Raw genomic sequence first — 16,628 nt, 5'->3', positions numbered from 1 at the left:
TACATTTCTGTCGAGTCACGGTTAACAAAGGCTGTAATAATAGGTAACTTAAGACAGGGAATTTGTAATAGTAATTATTTTTCTACGGAAAGGTGTGGAGATTAATTTATTAAAAATTTTCATTAATTTTATCCTCGAAGTCTTCAGTAGTGGTTAATGTCCAACAAAAACTTTGACACGTCGTAAATTGCCACCTCGCTTTGTTTCTAAACTACACGCCGTACAGATGTCATATTTTGCAAACATTCAGATTTCATCTAGACACACATGGAAAAACCCATAATCTTAATTTTGACTCTTTGAATTCTTTATTTATTTATACTTATTCGTTTTTTGTTAACGGGTAACAGGCTTTGTTAACAGTGACTCGACAGAAATATAATCCATACGGAAAAGGCAAAAAAGAAAGAAAAATAAAGGAAAGCGTAAGAACTATTATTAAATCATACATACGCGAAGAATTATTTTCAATAGTTAGAAAATATTTTCATGTGCAGTTTACATTTTAATTACTCACATTATTACGAACCATTATCCAGTAGATAAACAAATGTATTCTAAAATATTCGAAATATTCTCTTCGAGCCGCTCGAAAAAAATTCGAGTTCTCGGTTCTATTTAAGCCGCTAAAAAAAAAAATCGAATTCTCGGTTTCCTTCGAGCTACTCAGTTCTTTTAAGCCGCTTGTTTTTTTTCGAGTACTCGGCTCGGCTCGGTCCGAATTTCAAGCTACTTGAATATTCGAGTACTCGAACAGCCCTAGTGTGTAACCCCTTAAATAAAATTTTTGCTCCTCTCTGGCCCCAGAGACAGTGACTTCCCTTTCCTTCTTCCTTACGGTCCCTGCACTTGTCTTTCCGATCCAGAGAAACTACTGGATAGTAAACTACCCCATTAAGTAGCTCTACCTGCACCAGAAAGCAAGGACTCAGATCCCCCATCTTGCCATCCTTTCCCTGACTCTAACGTTAAGTTCCTCCTCCCAGCAGAGCTCCCTTCTGCACCAAGAGTTGATCCCATCGCCAAAGAGCTCCGAGCCTTCGTAGCCAGCTCGACCCGAGCGATAAGAATAAAGGGGAAAGGAGTCAGCCACCGCGAAAGGATCCCGAAAAGAATTGCAGCCGCCTTGGCTCGCGCCGCTGGCCCCATTCAATCGGCTCCTCCTCCAGGATCCTGGAAACACAAGGGCCCCTTCTGAAGCCGGTGGCGTGTTCATCGTGCGTGCACGGCGTAAATGGCCGAGTCCGCGGGCCACGTGCCGTGTATCCTCTTCTCCAGGGAGAACAATAAGCGTCCAGCGACGCTCGCGACAGCCCCTGCCCCGCCGCGTCTCCGCAGCACGTGCGAGCTGATTCGCATGAGCAAGTAGCCCGGCAACAGAGCCAAGAAGGAGGAGGCCGCGGAGCAGGGAACGAAACTCTCCGGACAACGTCGATTGTTATTGGCCGGATGAAGGCAATTTCAAGGTTCGAGGAGACTGCTCACAAGCCGGAGGAATCGAAAGCAAGAGGTCCTCTGCTCGATAACGATGCTTCGGGCTTAATGATAATTAGAGTCCAGCTCTGCGGGCAACCGTCTCGGAGAGGGATCGGTGCTTTGTTCCTGCAAAATCGAATTCATTAGACGAAGCGTTGTACAGACGTGTACACGCTTAGCGTAGTCGGCATTGGTGAGCTGCACGGGATAGATCCTGGATGGGTCGGGGAACAAACGAACGCCCGATTAAAACATAACGGAATTAGCTGATTTATTTGTGGGGGGAGAAAAGAAATCCTCGCTCACAGTCGGAAAAGGACCCATTCAGTCTGGCGGACGCGCGAGCTGTCCCATTTATGATCGACACTCGCTCGCCAGGCGTACGCCTGCGCACACGCACACAGAGGCAAGTGAACTTGCGAGCCCCTACTACATAAATATACGAATATTTGAAGCGGCGCGTGGGACCGGCGACGAATTATAATAATTCTTGTCGTTACAGTAAAAACACGATCCTTCAATTCTCTCTCGCGATGGCAGGGTCGCTCGTACACACGCATGGGGGCTCGGTCGTCGCCTCGTTTATTGGTAATCATCGCTATTGGTTTAGCTGCACGAACGTACATGCGGTACATAAATACGGCGATCTACCCGATCGATCTGAAGCACGAGATAAAATATCGAAAGGTAATAAAACACAACAAGGGCAAGTATATATATATGTATAGTATACAATAGAATTTTGAACGACAGTCGATATAAAAAAAAAAAGAAACAACAACCATGTTCGACAGATATTGTTCAATTTCCTCCGTGCGTGGAGAGCACCGTCGGCGTGGATTAGAGGAAACGAATCTCCAGGTTTAAACTGTCCCCACCCTCCCACAACTGATTCTGATTAGAGCTGTAATTATTCGAATATTTGAATGATTCGAATAATTTTGAATACGAGTAATTTCTTCGAATGTTCGAATCTTAATATATGAAGCAGAAAGTTTATATGTTTGTGTGTTTTTTCTTCAGATGAACGCGACTATTTTTACCAAACAAATTTTTTTTTATAAAATCAGATTCTAAATTCCGGGCGAAGCCGGATAGTAAAGCTGGTATTCGAATAATCAGGAGTATTTGAATATTCGAATAATTAGGAGTAATCGAATTTTTGGAGTATTCGAATATTCAAATAATTAGGAGTATTCGAATATTCGAATAATTAGGAGTATTCGAATATTTGAATAATTAGGAGTATTCGAATATTCGAGTAATGCGGAATATTCGAATCTTCGAATAATAAACTCAGAGAAATAACGTTATAGTAATGGGGGAAGAAATAAAAATATTATAGTTCCTTAACATCGTTTATGGGGTTTTAGCTTCTTACAAAAAAGTCTAGAGGAGGGAGCTCTTGGCCGACTCAGTCGGGGTTGTCAACTCATTATTATTATTAGAATAATACTAATAACTGATGGTACTTTTCCTTTCAAAATGTATAAATTTACCAAAGATTAATAAAGTTCCAAATTTATCGTTCGAAAAACAAATAATCATTGTAAAGGGCAATACGGAAGGAATTTCACAATAAAGTGTGAAAAAATATTTCATGTTCAGATTCCTATTCGGTACAATCCAAAATTCGATCACTCGGAATATTCGAATATTTGAATACTCCTAATTATTTGAATATTCTAACTGTTCGAATATTCGAATACTCCTGATTATTCGAATACTCCAATACTCCTGATTACGCGACTATTCGAGTCCCAAATTCGAATCCTCTGGCATTCGAATATTCGAATACTTAGATTACGCGAATACTCGTTACAGCCCTAATTCTGACTAGCGATCAGCTCTCTGTCCCCCCTCGAGGCATCGAACTCTCCGAAAAGTAGCTCGAATAGAATCTCTGCCGTAAATGAGACAGCGTTTCCTTGGAAAGTATGGCGGCAGCCCTCGAGAACTAATTCCGTTCAAGGTTTATCCATCCACGCCGAAGATTTCCCCACGCAGGAGAGACCCTACGAAACTTACAGCCTGGTTGCCTATTTACAAGGTGTCCTTACAAGTATAAACTTCGTTTTGGCGTACGACAGACGTACTGGTCGTCTCGTTTCCTGTTTCTCGATTTAACTCTCGGGTCGACTAGCATCGTCACTCGTTACAGTCGCCTGCGTATCCGCTCGTCGCTCTCCTCGCCGGTGCAATCTGCGCGAGCATCGTCGCGTATTCTCGCCGCCCCCCTCCCGCCCGTGGTCCAGGACACGCTAATTGGAAACCGAGAGGGTAATTAAGAGGGTGGTGTCGGCGATCGGTGCCAGCGGAAGTGACCGGGTAACTGGGTTAAGGCGAGGCTGCAAGTGGGACGAACGTGGAGAGGAGAGTCTTGACGCGTTTCGATTAAGCCGCGTCGAAGATGTTGGCCCCCGGATAATGGCTCGGGACGTTTAATAATTAATAAGCAGCGCCCTGTCCCGGTGGAACATGATTTTTATTTTTAACACGCCTTCCGCGCGACTTTGGTAATATTCTTCTAGGCTTTCTGGTGGAGAGTGGCGTAGACTTTGCAGTGCTTCTTGAGTCGTCGCGTAGGGGCAGGTTTATCGCCACTAATCACGTTAATCCCCTTGAATATTCAAAAATCGCGTGACTACCCTGCTGCCACGCGCTTTCGTGATAAAATCGAGCCGAGTGATAAATTGCAGCGTTACTTGGCCCGCGTTTCCTTGCGCCTGTATCGATCTTTCGCCCCCTCGAAGCGGCGATCTGGATTCGCTGCTTTCCACGAGGCTCTTACAGTACTTATCTTCATCGCGGTGAATGCTTTGGGCGGTGCCTTGGCGACGATTAAACGAAACGAAGGTAAATAAAAGGGTACGTTCTGCGTTTATTTTGCAATGCAGCTCGGGGAAAATGGAACGAAGCGGTAAACCTGTGAAATACGAACGGAGAACTGAAGGGAAACAAAGAATAGTAACTAAAGTTCCGCGAGACACTTAGGGATAAATAAAGAAATTACTGCGAATTTTATACTGTAGAATTTTGAACTGTTTTCAGTTGATGTAAATAAAGAAATGGGGTGCAATGTTCATTTCACCGAGCTTTCCTTTCTATCAGCGAGGAACGTTTCCGATATTGCGGTGACTTCCGTCGCACCCCCCACTTCCGGATAGCAAACACATGCGTATATCTTTCGCCGCAAACCACGGCTTCCGGTCTCATGTTGCCTGCTGTCGCCCGACTGAATATCGATCTGTGCAGTGCCGATAAACAACGAGTCGAGTCGCCTTTCTTACTGGCCTCGATTTTCTCCACAAATTTCATTCAACATTGCAACACTCTCCACTCCCAATGAACGTAAAACTGAACTTTATCAAAGGTCACAAATCCTCCTTGCTCTCAGTGGCAGAGGGGGCTGTCTTTTTTTAGAATCTCCATCGACAAAGGCTTCTGCTCGATTGCTTGTACCTCCAACTACCACTTTGTACTCGTCGAGCTTTCCTTTCCATCGGTTTCTGCTGTCCTCCTTTGCGCTTGCATGGGAAACCTTCGATTATAGTTACAAATAATATCGAGAGACCGCTGTGGTTTATTGGTCGTTTGAACTTGAGGTAGAACACTCCTTCGGCAATTTTTCCCGGCAATTTAGTATCGATGGTTTGAGAATGAGGATCGTTTTCGTCGTTGGACTTTGATGAAGCTGCGGAAGTTTGGGAAGGTATGGAGAAAGTGGGCGTTTTTCACGGTGTCGGAACGAAGAAGGGACCGCGAGAACAGCGAACGGAACCAACGCTTCAGCAAGATACATTCCCGTGGTAAATGTCGCACTTCGCAGCTCGAGATTCAAAAACGAAACAATTTTCGCGGAAACTGGTAGCTTTGAGTAATTCTTACCACCACCAGCCCTTCGAGCATCCACAAGAAAATGAAGGAAACTTTTGGAGCAGTTTCTGTGACGACAAAGAACGTTAAAAACAGAAGTCTGGAAATGAACACCATTTCACGTGCGATGCTCTTAAAACTATACCGTTATGAATGCTACTCAAACGCCGATGTGCGTTTTCAGCAGCTCGCCTGTGTTATGGAATCGATCACCTGAGCAGTCAGACATCGAGCGATTTCGCATCGTGTGAGTTGCCTGGTATCAAGTTCCCTGGTACGAAAAAATACTATCTGCGGACGGTGAGTGGTGGTCGATAAGAGCTACCCGCAACGGAAGTGCATACAGCGAAGGGAGCTCGATAAGGATGTGCAACTGGCAAGAAACACGAGCACCCTTCGCTCGAACTCTCCCAACCCCGAAAAGAACATCAATCTCTACGGAACACCCTCTAAACCCTCCCCCGAAAAACCCAAAGGGCAACAGATACCCCTCCAAAGCCTCGCAACAAACAAACTCCAAAAAAACGTTAGACTCTCGTCACCCCGCAACATACAACGCATTCGAATCAGGAAAGTTCAACGAATCTTCAGCTACACTAATATAAAAAACAATCTATCACGTGTCCCAAACTTGAACATCGAGAGCAGCACCGATTTCCTCGAGATATGTATACGGTTGTCATCGACGAACCCTGAGAACGATCGATACGTTCATCCCCCATCCAACGCCGAGGCTCCTCGCCCTCTGTTCTACGGCCAGCACGACACAACGACGGTACAAATACACACGAATTTACAACACTAATTACAAGGGGGGCTGTTATCACATCGTTTTACAAAAATCGTTCGAATTTTCTTTCTCTTCTGGGGGGATGGTGTGTTCGGAGGGAGAAGCCACGACCATTCTAATCCTAGGCATCGCTTATCCATTCCCCTCTTACAACGTATAAAGGTGCAAAAAACTGGAGAGGCACGGTCATCGCGGGGACACCTATGTCCACGACTCGCCTCGAGGTCTATTGAACGCGTAACTAACAGCTTCCTAGCGCGGTAATCGATTACAATGGATTTGCCAGGGGCGAGCCCCGCGCGGAGGGAACCGGGGTCCCTGTAGCTTTCTGCTCTGACGATTGTACTCGGTTCTGGATCCTCCTTCGGCGCCATTCGTCCAGGTAAAAAAGCCTTCGACGTTCGTAGAAAATCCTCCATCGCAGCTGTTCCTCCAGTCCCTTCGATCCTGCCTCTTTCCCTCTGCGTGCCAACGCGCTACGCTAATTGATACGCGGGCGTATCTTCGTGTTACTCCAGCCAACAGTCGTCAGCGTTATAAATACGACGCGACGTCATCGTTATCGCCAGCGGAGTCTCGTCGCTGTCGCGGGACCCCTTGCTGACCTCTTTCCGGGGAAGAAGACGCGCGTGCTCGCTATCGGTAACGAGCCGAGGATCTCGGGGAGCCCTCGTCGGTAGCGAAGTTTCTTAAAGGGAGCGTCCCCGTGAAATTTGGTAAAATAGAGCTTCCATGGAGCAGCGAAGAAGCACTTGTTTCGTTGTCGTCCGTGAGGCATTTTGTCCCAGAGTTCCAGGACGTTCCACCGACTCCGGTCCAAGCCCCTACCAAATACCTCAGCCTGAGAGAATCACTACCCTCTCGACACCTGATGAAGGACAGCGAAAGATGGAACCACCGACTGCCATGTACCTCGATCTCTAAAACACCGCTCGTTTTGCCCATTTAGCAGGCTTGATAGCGTGTCGGAAGGCTTCCTTCCAAGGAAGACACCTCCTCCGCGAACAAAGGAAGACGTGCCCGTAGAAAGAATCCCAGCGAGGCCCAGTTCTGCGTTCCTAAAACGCCGGGTCCGGTCAACGTCGAGCACCAACGATCCCCGACGAAAGTGTCCAGGATCGCGTGGAGAGCGCGCGCGTTCCCCGGCCTTGAGAAACGGATCGCCCATGGTGCACGTTCACTCGAGCGCCCCGCGGACGCCGCCATCGGGGGATGACGCGGAGGACGAGGAAGAAGACACCGTGGAAGGCGTAGCTGTCGCCAGAGGAGAGACTGTCCGCGACTGACAATAATATCAGAAGACGCACGTGCAGTCCTCCGAGGCCCTGGCCTACCTGGCCCGCTTCCTGTTCAGTTTCGCGAGCTTGCGCCGCTTCAGTATCAGCTGGTAGAGGGTGTCCAGGCCCTCGTGCAGGCCCTCGCCCGTGATGGCGCAGGCCGGTTGCACCCTGATGCACGCGCTGCCAGGCATCCCCGCCAGCTCCAGGACGCCAAGGTGCTTCTCCAGCTCGCCCACTTCCTTGGCACCTGCGGACAAGCCAGATCGCCTCGGTGAGGATCAACCGTGTCCTCTCGCGGTTTCACGAGGGGATGATGAACACGTGTCGATTTGGTTCGGTAGGGAGTCGCCTTTGGTTTTGGATTTCTTGGTGATCTAGGCTCGTGGAAATTGCTCAAGTTTACTCCATTGAAGTTTGGAGGCTGAGAGATGGAGTTGCCAGGTGATGGTTAAGGAATCTTGGGTGTGCGATGGACGTTGGATGTGGCGGAGATCTTCTTCTTGATTTGGGGGTGGGCTTCAAGGTGAGGATCGTGGAGTAAGTTGTGAGATACTGTTGCTTGTGGGAAGAAACTTCTTTTACTGGTTCGAATTGCATTGTAGAAAATGTCTGGTGAATGATGTTTAGGCTACAGTTCGTTTTTGAAGAGTCTAGAATGGAATTTTCTTAGGTTTCCGTTTCATCCAAAGTGATACTGGATCCCTGTCAATCGTCAGGGATTTTCTTTATTCAATTTAAAGCGACAGGGTCTCTGTATGGAGTTCTGTAGATGAGATAAAGTTACTCAATGCTCGTACTCGAACGTTACGTGGTTGATAATGGAAGCTAAGATCGCTTATCTCAGTTCCTTAATCTTAACCCACTTTTCGGTCTATTAAAGGGAAGTTATGAAGAAAAATCAAGCCCCCTTGCTCGATATAAACTGTGATCTATAATCTAAACATGCTCTACCATAAATCGCGGTCAAGTGCGTTCGCAGTCTTCCCAGCGAAGCCGTACGCTTCAAACCGAAGCAGCGGTGTTTTCTCTAACACTTGTTCCTACACTCTTAAGACTTCAAAAGCGATTCTGTCTTATAAAACTAACTGCCAGACATCTAAACTACTACTCCGCTATTTTAACGATAATACACCAACACTAAGGTTGAAGAATTACAAAACAGACTAGGTAATATTGACTCCTCTGTATGATTCCAAATGAAATGAAATTCAACCCTCTGAATTTGGAATCGTCGCATTCAACCATGCATTTAAAATCTCTTCTATTTTTCAGACAGAGCTTAACGTTTAGTATCGTGTTACCGAGAGCGATCCAGTTCTCGAAAAGGGCCACGTCTTCGGGTCGCGAGAGTGGAATAAGTTATGAGTCTTACCTGGCAGGTCCTGCTTGTTGGCCAGGATCAGAATGGGCACGCCAGCGTTATCGGGGCTCCTGGCTGTCCTGGTCAGCTCCATCTTCGCCTCCTCGAGCCGCTCCGTGTCGCAGGAGTCCACCACAAAGATAATGCCGTCTGTGCATCGGGTGTAGGACTTCCATAATGGTCGTAATTTCTCTTGCCCGCCCACGTCCCACACGAGAAAATTCACACCTGCGGACAAACCACCACCGGGGACCATTTAGCTCGCTCTTCATCGTGGCGGAAGGACTTGAAATAGAATCTCAAAATTACGGGGAAAGCTTAAATACGTCAGTTACCATTTCGCGATCCGAGGCACCCTTTTCGGGATACGCGCAGTCAAAGTTTGGAAATCGGACTTTCAAGGGCCACTACTTGACACTAATAGCTGCCAATCTTGTGCGAGGAATATCGCCAGTTTACGTATTTTCGGGGGAGTGAATAATTATTTTAATTTGTTTGGTCGCTAGATACCCGAGTTTTCCTTTAATACCAACGATTTTGATTGAAAACGATTTTATGTCATTGCCACTTAATAGCAACGCGTTACGAGGAATCCTTTTCGAGAGGGTGAAGTATCTAGGAGGGATACAGCAAGGTCGTAAAAGCTGCGAGATTCTCAAAGTTTACAGCGTTCAGCTTTTGAAACAAGAGGTTTGGATTTTGGGGGAGGAATAAACCAATAAACCTGAAAATTGGTGGCGATGAACGAGAAACGATGGAAGGATTTTCGTGTCTTGGATTGCGTGATAATTCTAGTGCATTTAATAGTATCGATCATGCGAAAACCACACGGCAGTCGATTTTCCACCTTTCCTGAAAATCTCTGCTCTCTGTGTCAGGCATTTCCCAAGTTTCACCGTCCATCTGGAAGCTTTCTCAAAACGACCAGGAAGAAGAGGGTCGCGAGGAGGATTACATACTTCTTAATATCGTCGTACGATTACACAGTTGGTTTGATAGCCTTTCGTCGCGCGTCCTCTATTTAGCGCGGCACGCCGAACGGAGAAACTTGTACAGCGACTTCTCGTAACAGCGTCATTATCTTAAGTACAGTTCACCGAGTATACGGTAATCCCTTTTACTTTTACGCGACCTTAATTCAAGGAAACGAGGCTTCTAGGGTACTTCTCGAGCTTTCAGAGGAAGACGCCGATTCGCGTAAACTTGCCCCCATTGCCCGCTGCCGAGTGCCTCGCGTAGAAAACACTTGCCACAAAGTGGGGCGCGAAGCACGCCAAGGGACAAAAGGAAGAACCGCCAGGATCTTCAGCGTCCAGCTGGATCGATGCCACCAGGTTTCTGGCACACAAAGATCCACTGGCACGCGGAACTGACTCATTTCGTTTGGCACGCACGCGATAACACTGATAACCCGTCGCTACGTAATAATTACGTGATCCAGGCGTGAGTTTCTTAACGTTAACGCGGAATGCTTCCTGTTTCTCATTCGAGTGACCAAGGTGGAGGTGTTCGGGAGCTGGTAGACTTGTGTGGGGCGGGGAAGAGAAAATTCGGTCATTAAAGAATGGTGGGAAATTGTTGGGAGCTAGGTTGGGAGTAGGGCTATAGCTATGGACCGGGTACCCATGAGATACCCAGGACGAGGAAGATTCCCGGGTAAACTATCCGAGATACTCGAGATATCCGAGAACTTACAGAGTACAGAGGGTGATTCTGGAGCGACGTCTGTCAGAGAGATGTCGCCTGACACCCTGTGGCGAGGTAACCCCTTTTGCGAAAACGACGCCAATCTATTCCTTATGTTTCTCCGATGAAAATCATACCAAATTTCATGTAATTCGGACTATTTTTGACGAAGTGAATTTGAAATTTTGCTAAACATTTGTTCATGGAATTTCCTTCATTATGGTCCGAATTACGTCGTTCTTGGTGTTATTTTCGTTGGAGAAACACGAGGAATCGATTGGTGTCGCAAAGATCTGATGAGGAATTTAAAACTGAAGATTTTTCACTTCTTAATGGGTATTCCTGTCTTCCCGGGGGTCAAAGCCATCGACCTGAAGGCCATAACGCTCAGTGCGGCTTCAATTATGGAATGGTACTCTATGAGATCTCGGGTGTCTCGAGTATATCGGGTAGTTTACCCGGGTAGCGCCTACCCGGGAAATTTTTCTCTTCCCGGGTATCTCACGGGTACCCGGGTACCCGATCTCCGGGGAATCAACAGCTCTAGTTGGGAGGATCAGGAGGCCTGACAAGGGGAGATCACGGTTTGGGTGCGATCCTTTTACAAGAAGTTCCATTTGAAATGAGAATAAGTGGCTGATGAAGCACAGTTTCTCTAGATCTGTTAATCTAGGATGATGGGCCAAGGAAGACCCATTAGTATACACGGTGTACAAGAACCCCTGCCTGTAAAATCGGTAGCGATACCGCGTAAGGACTTAGAGACTTGATATTCAAAGCTACCTACAGAAACCCAGGCATTAACACATTACTTACCGGCAGCGAATTAAGCGAATACATACAAAATACCGGTCAATTCAAACTTGAACTCTTAAGTAATACGGGGGGGGGGGGGGTGAAGGAAATGTTGAGGGTTAAAATTGTTATAACAAGTTTGAAAAACAAATAAAATACTGTTATTATTGAGATCTAAGAAACAGCCAACATTTAGGCGACCGGTCGATAAGCGAAATCGCGTATATAACGCGTATAGACAATAGGTACGTCACGCCGTACAGGTGAGACGCGCGAAGTGCGGTCCTCCCTATATTCAAACCCTATTATCTAAAAAATCGTTGGGAGCACGAAAAATTTATGTATACAGCAATTGTAGAAAATTAAATGCTCTTTGAATACTATTTGAACAAAATTTCGATAGGCCTTACCATTTTTGAGAAACTCTTTAAATTCAAACTATTGATGAATTATTCTAAACTTTAACCCTTAACTGGTATACTGTTTTTGGCAAACGTGACTGGTATACTGGGGTCGTGGCAGACCCCAAATAAAAAAGGACACAGAAATTTGTAAAGTCGACACTAGAGCAACCACTATGAATACTTTCTTCTTAGGCAATGTGGAAAAAAATAGAAGCGTAGAAAGTTAAACTGTTATTATAAAATTAATTAGAAATTCAGTTTACCAACTTAGACAACCGAAAATTGTACATCGAACTTTGGGTGCTTGGGGTCATGAGCGACCCCAGGATACCAGTTAAGGGTTAAGGCCTGGACGGCACGCTTTCCTGTTGTGTGATTGCAATAATCTTTTTCAGGGACTATTTTTTTTATGAAATGAAACCATATTAGGGGGTGAGAGCAAAATAAATCGCAGGTTGAAAATAAGGGCTACTACTGGTCGATAAACGCTGGCCTATTAATCAGCTGCCGGTCAGTAATGTGTTAAGACATTCGTCTCCCAAGTTTCCAGCAGATTTTCGTTAAAAAAGAATCCAACCGTTGACCACACCCTGCGAGGTATCTCTGACCTGGGTAACCTGGGTAGACCCGACCCATGTAATCCTGTTGCAAATCGACGTTCGTGAATCTCGACACACGACTCTACCCTCCGTTAAACTAATTTCTAGGAGTAGGAAGGGCGCTGAGCGTTGAAGGAATTAATTTACCTTTCGCTTTCCCGATGCCACCGCGAATCCTCTCGCAGTTGAAGCCTATGGTGGGCACGGTGTTGAGGTACTGGTCGAACTTGAGTCGATACAAGGCGGTAGTCTTGCCAGCGCTGTCCAGGCCGAGCATGGCCACGTGGAGCGGCGTTCCCGTGGGAAGTGCCTCGAGGAAGCCGCCGCTCGTCCCGCTCCTGCCCATGCCGGCACCCATTCCTCCCCCTCAGAAGCCACACTTTCCCTGGACCCCTTTCTTCTAACCCTCCTTCTCCTCCTTCTCTAATATCGTCCTTCCTTCATCTGGCATCTAGCTCCCCTCTGCCTTCCCCTTCGAAACAATCCTCCTCCGCAGCTAATCGATGCGCGCTTCGTCCTTCCTGCCTGCCGCGTCGGCTCCTACAGCGGGCACCTGTCAGTCTCCTTGATTCTTCGAGTTCTTCGACCCTGAAGAGGGTCCTCCTTCTCTACAGATGCACCAGATAGCAGATCCTCCGTGCACCTTCCTTCCCCTTTATCTTGCTTTACTGCTAGGGAGCTTCCTCCTTTCACTGGCCCCAACTTTTCCTCCAGATCCTCCACTGTTTCTCCCTTCTAATTCATCCTGGACGTATCCGAGCCTGTCCAAGGCTACGTTCCCAGCTCCTTTGAATTCTGTCTGTGTTCGCGACGGGTCTCTTTCGGTCCCTTCACTCCATACTGGCCCTGCCGATGCTCCTTCAGCCTCCACCTTCCCCGGCCTCGTCCCTCTGCTCCCCAGGTGGGCGCGCTCCGTGTCTCTGGGCCAAAGTCGCGGACGGAAGGGAGGGAGGGTGGGTCCACCGCTTTCGATGCTCGACCCCGCCGTAAAAGGACTCGCTTCGAGGCCACGATCACTACCGCGCCGACTGAAAATGAAAGCAGAGACGCGTTAGCGGCTATTGTCGGCGGACGGACTTTGGGGGAGGAACGCCTCTCGTCCCTCTTTCCTCTCCGATTCTACGAAAGATACCAGAAGAGGAGGTGCATAATGGTCTCGATAAATATACAGGCGGCGTGTAATAGCAGTAATTGAATAATTAGTCTACGCGACACCTCTGATAACGCGCCACGATCTTCCCTCGAGTAGATAGCAGAACCTTAGAGTCAAACAAATTCCTCCGCAGGCACGAACTGAGAGAACCTGTCCGATAGAGTTTCTTGCCAATTACAGAGCGAGCCGTGCGCGCATGAGACAAGCGAGGTACTAATTTAGTTAAGAACACCGGCTATCTAAACGGCGGCTATCCAGCGGTGATTAAACGGCAATGGACCATTTCGAATGTGCTTCTACTTTTATATCTCGCTTGTGGAAAGCAGTGGAAGCCAGGCGAATATTTCGATACATATAATTCAACTTAGAATTCCTTAGCACAGAGTTATCGCACCCTCTGGTTCATCCCCGTTCGAGGGAAAGGTGCGGCAGTCGGTGGAAGGATCCCGAAACGGTCCACAAAGGGAATTCGTTCCACGGTCCCCCGGGGGCCAAGCAAGAAATGGTCAGTGGAGCTACCTAAACCCATCACAAAGCGATTCTAGCAGCACCGACCGTCGAGCGCTGCTACAGGATCGCCGGGAGATCCTGCGATCGCAGCGGACCACCGAATCCAAGCGAAAGCCTCTACAGCGCGACTCGAACGACGTGATCGATAGCCTCTTGAGGAACCAGTCCCAAGTCAGAAGAACTCGGACGAGCCGAGAATCGATTAGGAGAAGGCAGGAATCGAGGGGGATTAAAAACGAAGGCTACTGCTCGCTGGATGCCTCGTGTGTGCCGGGATAAAATTTCGAGAATGATCTCGGCAGTTTTCGAGAAACGATCGTTTCGTGGCGGAAAGTGGGAATTAACGACGATTAATTGGCGCTCGGTGGAGAGGCAATTAGGAGGGGCAATTAAGGGTGGCGTTCAAAGGGGTGGAAAAGGATCCTTAACCTTGGCGAAGAGTAACAGCCTAATGAGCGAGCATGCAAATACGCCGACTGAATATTCCAGTTGCGCGAGACGCAATTAATCTCCTTCTAGGCTGGCAAACATTACTGGTAACAGCGATTCGGCCTCGTTCGTTAAACGTAATGCCCTCGGTGACACACATTTAGCTGGGCCGCTCGAAAACGTCGCTTTTTGCCAACCTAATTTTTAGAGCTTCGTACAGTGATGGATGCAGGAACCTGCTTCTTCAGTCTAATTATTACATCGCGCTGATTGTGAGAGTCCTGCTCCCAACTAATCGCTCTCATAGAAGTCGATTTTCTCGTGTTTTTGTACCCCGTGCTTCGATTTAGCAGGAGTGAAAATTTTTAAGGGGTGAAATCAGCCCCTAAAGTTATCTTTTTTTTTTTAAATATAACTTTGGAATAGTGCGGGATAGAAGAAAACTTTGGTAATTGTTTACAAAAAGACAGTCCTCACCGATTTCGATGACCTTGAAATATGTTATCGAAGTTAACATTCTGAACAACTTTTTCCTATACATGTTACCGTCGCTCGGCTTTAGTTTTCGAGATATTTGAAAAAGAAACCGTGATCGGTAGTTGGCTTGGGCAGGGTTGCCACCTCTCCGGTTTCCGCCCGGAGACTTCGAGTTTTGAAGCAAATCTCCGGGAACCAGTTTTACTGGAAAAATCTCCGGGTTGTAGAAAAAAATAAGATAATAAGAAATTGTGTTATTATACAATGTTATTTTATATAAAATAAAAGTTATTAATTAAAAAAACAGATAGGCACTTTTAAATTCTGAATTGTGCGAGCTTAAAAGAATTGCACATTTGTTTCCCGGATATTCGAGAACAAAACTTTTTTTTGCTTTTTCCATCTCCGGGTTTATATTCGAATCTCCGGGTTGGAATGTGTGGCACTCCGGGATTTATATGCTGATAAGGTGGCAACCCTGCTTGGGACAGATGGTTTACCGGCCACCCGTGAGGGGGCCGCTAACTTTTTGGAGATTACACAATTATTAAATATATCTAACATCTCACGGGGCGCCGCTAAACCTTCTGACCCATACGAACTACCGATCACACACCCCCGAGAATATATTCAAAGTGCATCTAAATCGGTGAGGACTGCCCTTTTGTAAATAATTAACAAAACGTTTTTTATACTCTATCACTCTTGCAAAAGAGAAATAAAGATATATTTAAAAAAAAAACGCGGAAGAAACGCGATATCTTTGAGGGCTGATTTCACCGAGAATTTCCGCAGAAAAAGAATTGCTCCTTGCATATTCCCAGATGCTCTACATTCGCGCGAAGTTTCGTTAAAATCAGAGTTTCCGGTTTGGCAACGTTTCCTTCTTTTCTTGATCGAGTCTGCTGCAATGGGGCGCAGTTGGCCCCCACAATTCAAACTAGACAGAATCCCCTGTCAGAGTTAATCGAAACAGCCTCCACTGGATTTTTACCGCACTTATCGAGAGGATCTATCAATGAAGACCGATGGAGCAATTTAGAGGGCGAGCATCAAGCCCCTGACGCACTCTGTGGTTCCAGTAAACTGACTATTCACGCTGTTTCGATCCAGTTAACGTCCAGAAGACGTTAAATGTCAGTCTACTGGATGGAAATAATGGCAATCGTAAATTACGCCGGCGGAAATAATAATCGAGGGGGAGGAAGATGATTAGGGGCAGATTTGGAGATTTGGCGACCCTGGACTAAGCGCCTGCCACCCTTTCCGTGAAATATCATCCAGTATTCTAATTTAAAAGAGCCGAAACAATTTTAAAATTAATTCAATATGAGAACTCATATACGAGTTATTGCTAATTTTGCTGCACAAAAGAAGAAGAGGTCATGCTCAGTCAGGAGGCCGAAAAAAGGCTGGTCTTTGGAAATTTTTTACTCAAAAACTATAACATATTTCTCAAAAAATCTTTTTTCCTTTTAAGGATTGCATCTAGTACTGTGCATCGTAATTTTTTTGTTTAAAAATATTTATCAATAACTAAGTTATTGTCCATCACTCGAGGGCTCTCGAAATAAAAAGGCTTCTGCGGTGACCACTGCTGCTCGAAAGTCGATCATCTAAAATAAAAAATTCAAAAGAATTTACTTATTATATTATATTATCTAGTATTTGAACGAAGGATTTTTCGAAATATTGATTTGGGAAAAAATGGCTGATGCTTAAAGTAAAAGTTTCAATTTTTATCATAAATCGTGTCTGATTTTCGTCAATTAAAAGAAAACTAACCGTCGCAT

At 46.3% G+C, this 16,628-nt stretch overlaps 1 protein-coding gene across 1 annotated transcript in view; it reads right to left on the bottom strand.

Moving 5' to 3' along the window:
• Positions 1–1,722: 1,722 nt before the first annotated feature.
• The window catches only part of Arl4 (ADP ribosylation factor-like 4), a 71,377-nt gene continuing 56,471 nt past the window's right edge, over positions 1,723–16,628 (bottom strand). Inside the window, exons 2-4 of the mRNA XM_076824192.1 lie at positions 12,414–13,294; positions 8,795–9,010; positions 1,723–7,669 (exon numbers count right to left, since the gene is read on the bottom strand). Coding sequence (XP_076680307.1) covers positions 7,473–7,669; positions 8,795–9,010; positions 12,414–12,624 — 624 coding nt within the window. The 5' untranslated portion in view covers positions 12,625–13,294 and the 3' untranslated portion in view covers positions 1,723–7,472. The remainder of the gene's footprint in view (positions 7,670–8,794; positions 9,011–12,413; positions 13,295–16,628) is intronic.

This window comes from Andrena cerasifolii, chromosome 12 (genome assembly GCF_050908995.1).
Source record: "Andrena cerasifolii isolate SP2316 chromosome 12, iyAndCera1_principal, whole genome shotgun sequence".
NCBI classification, from domain to species: domain Eukaryota; kingdom Metazoa; phylum Arthropoda; class Insecta; order Hymenoptera; family Andrenidae; genus Andrena; species Andrena cerasifolii.
The sequence above is the reverse complement of the archived record's forward strand: the minus strand, read 5'-3'. Positions and strand labels throughout refer to the sequence as shown.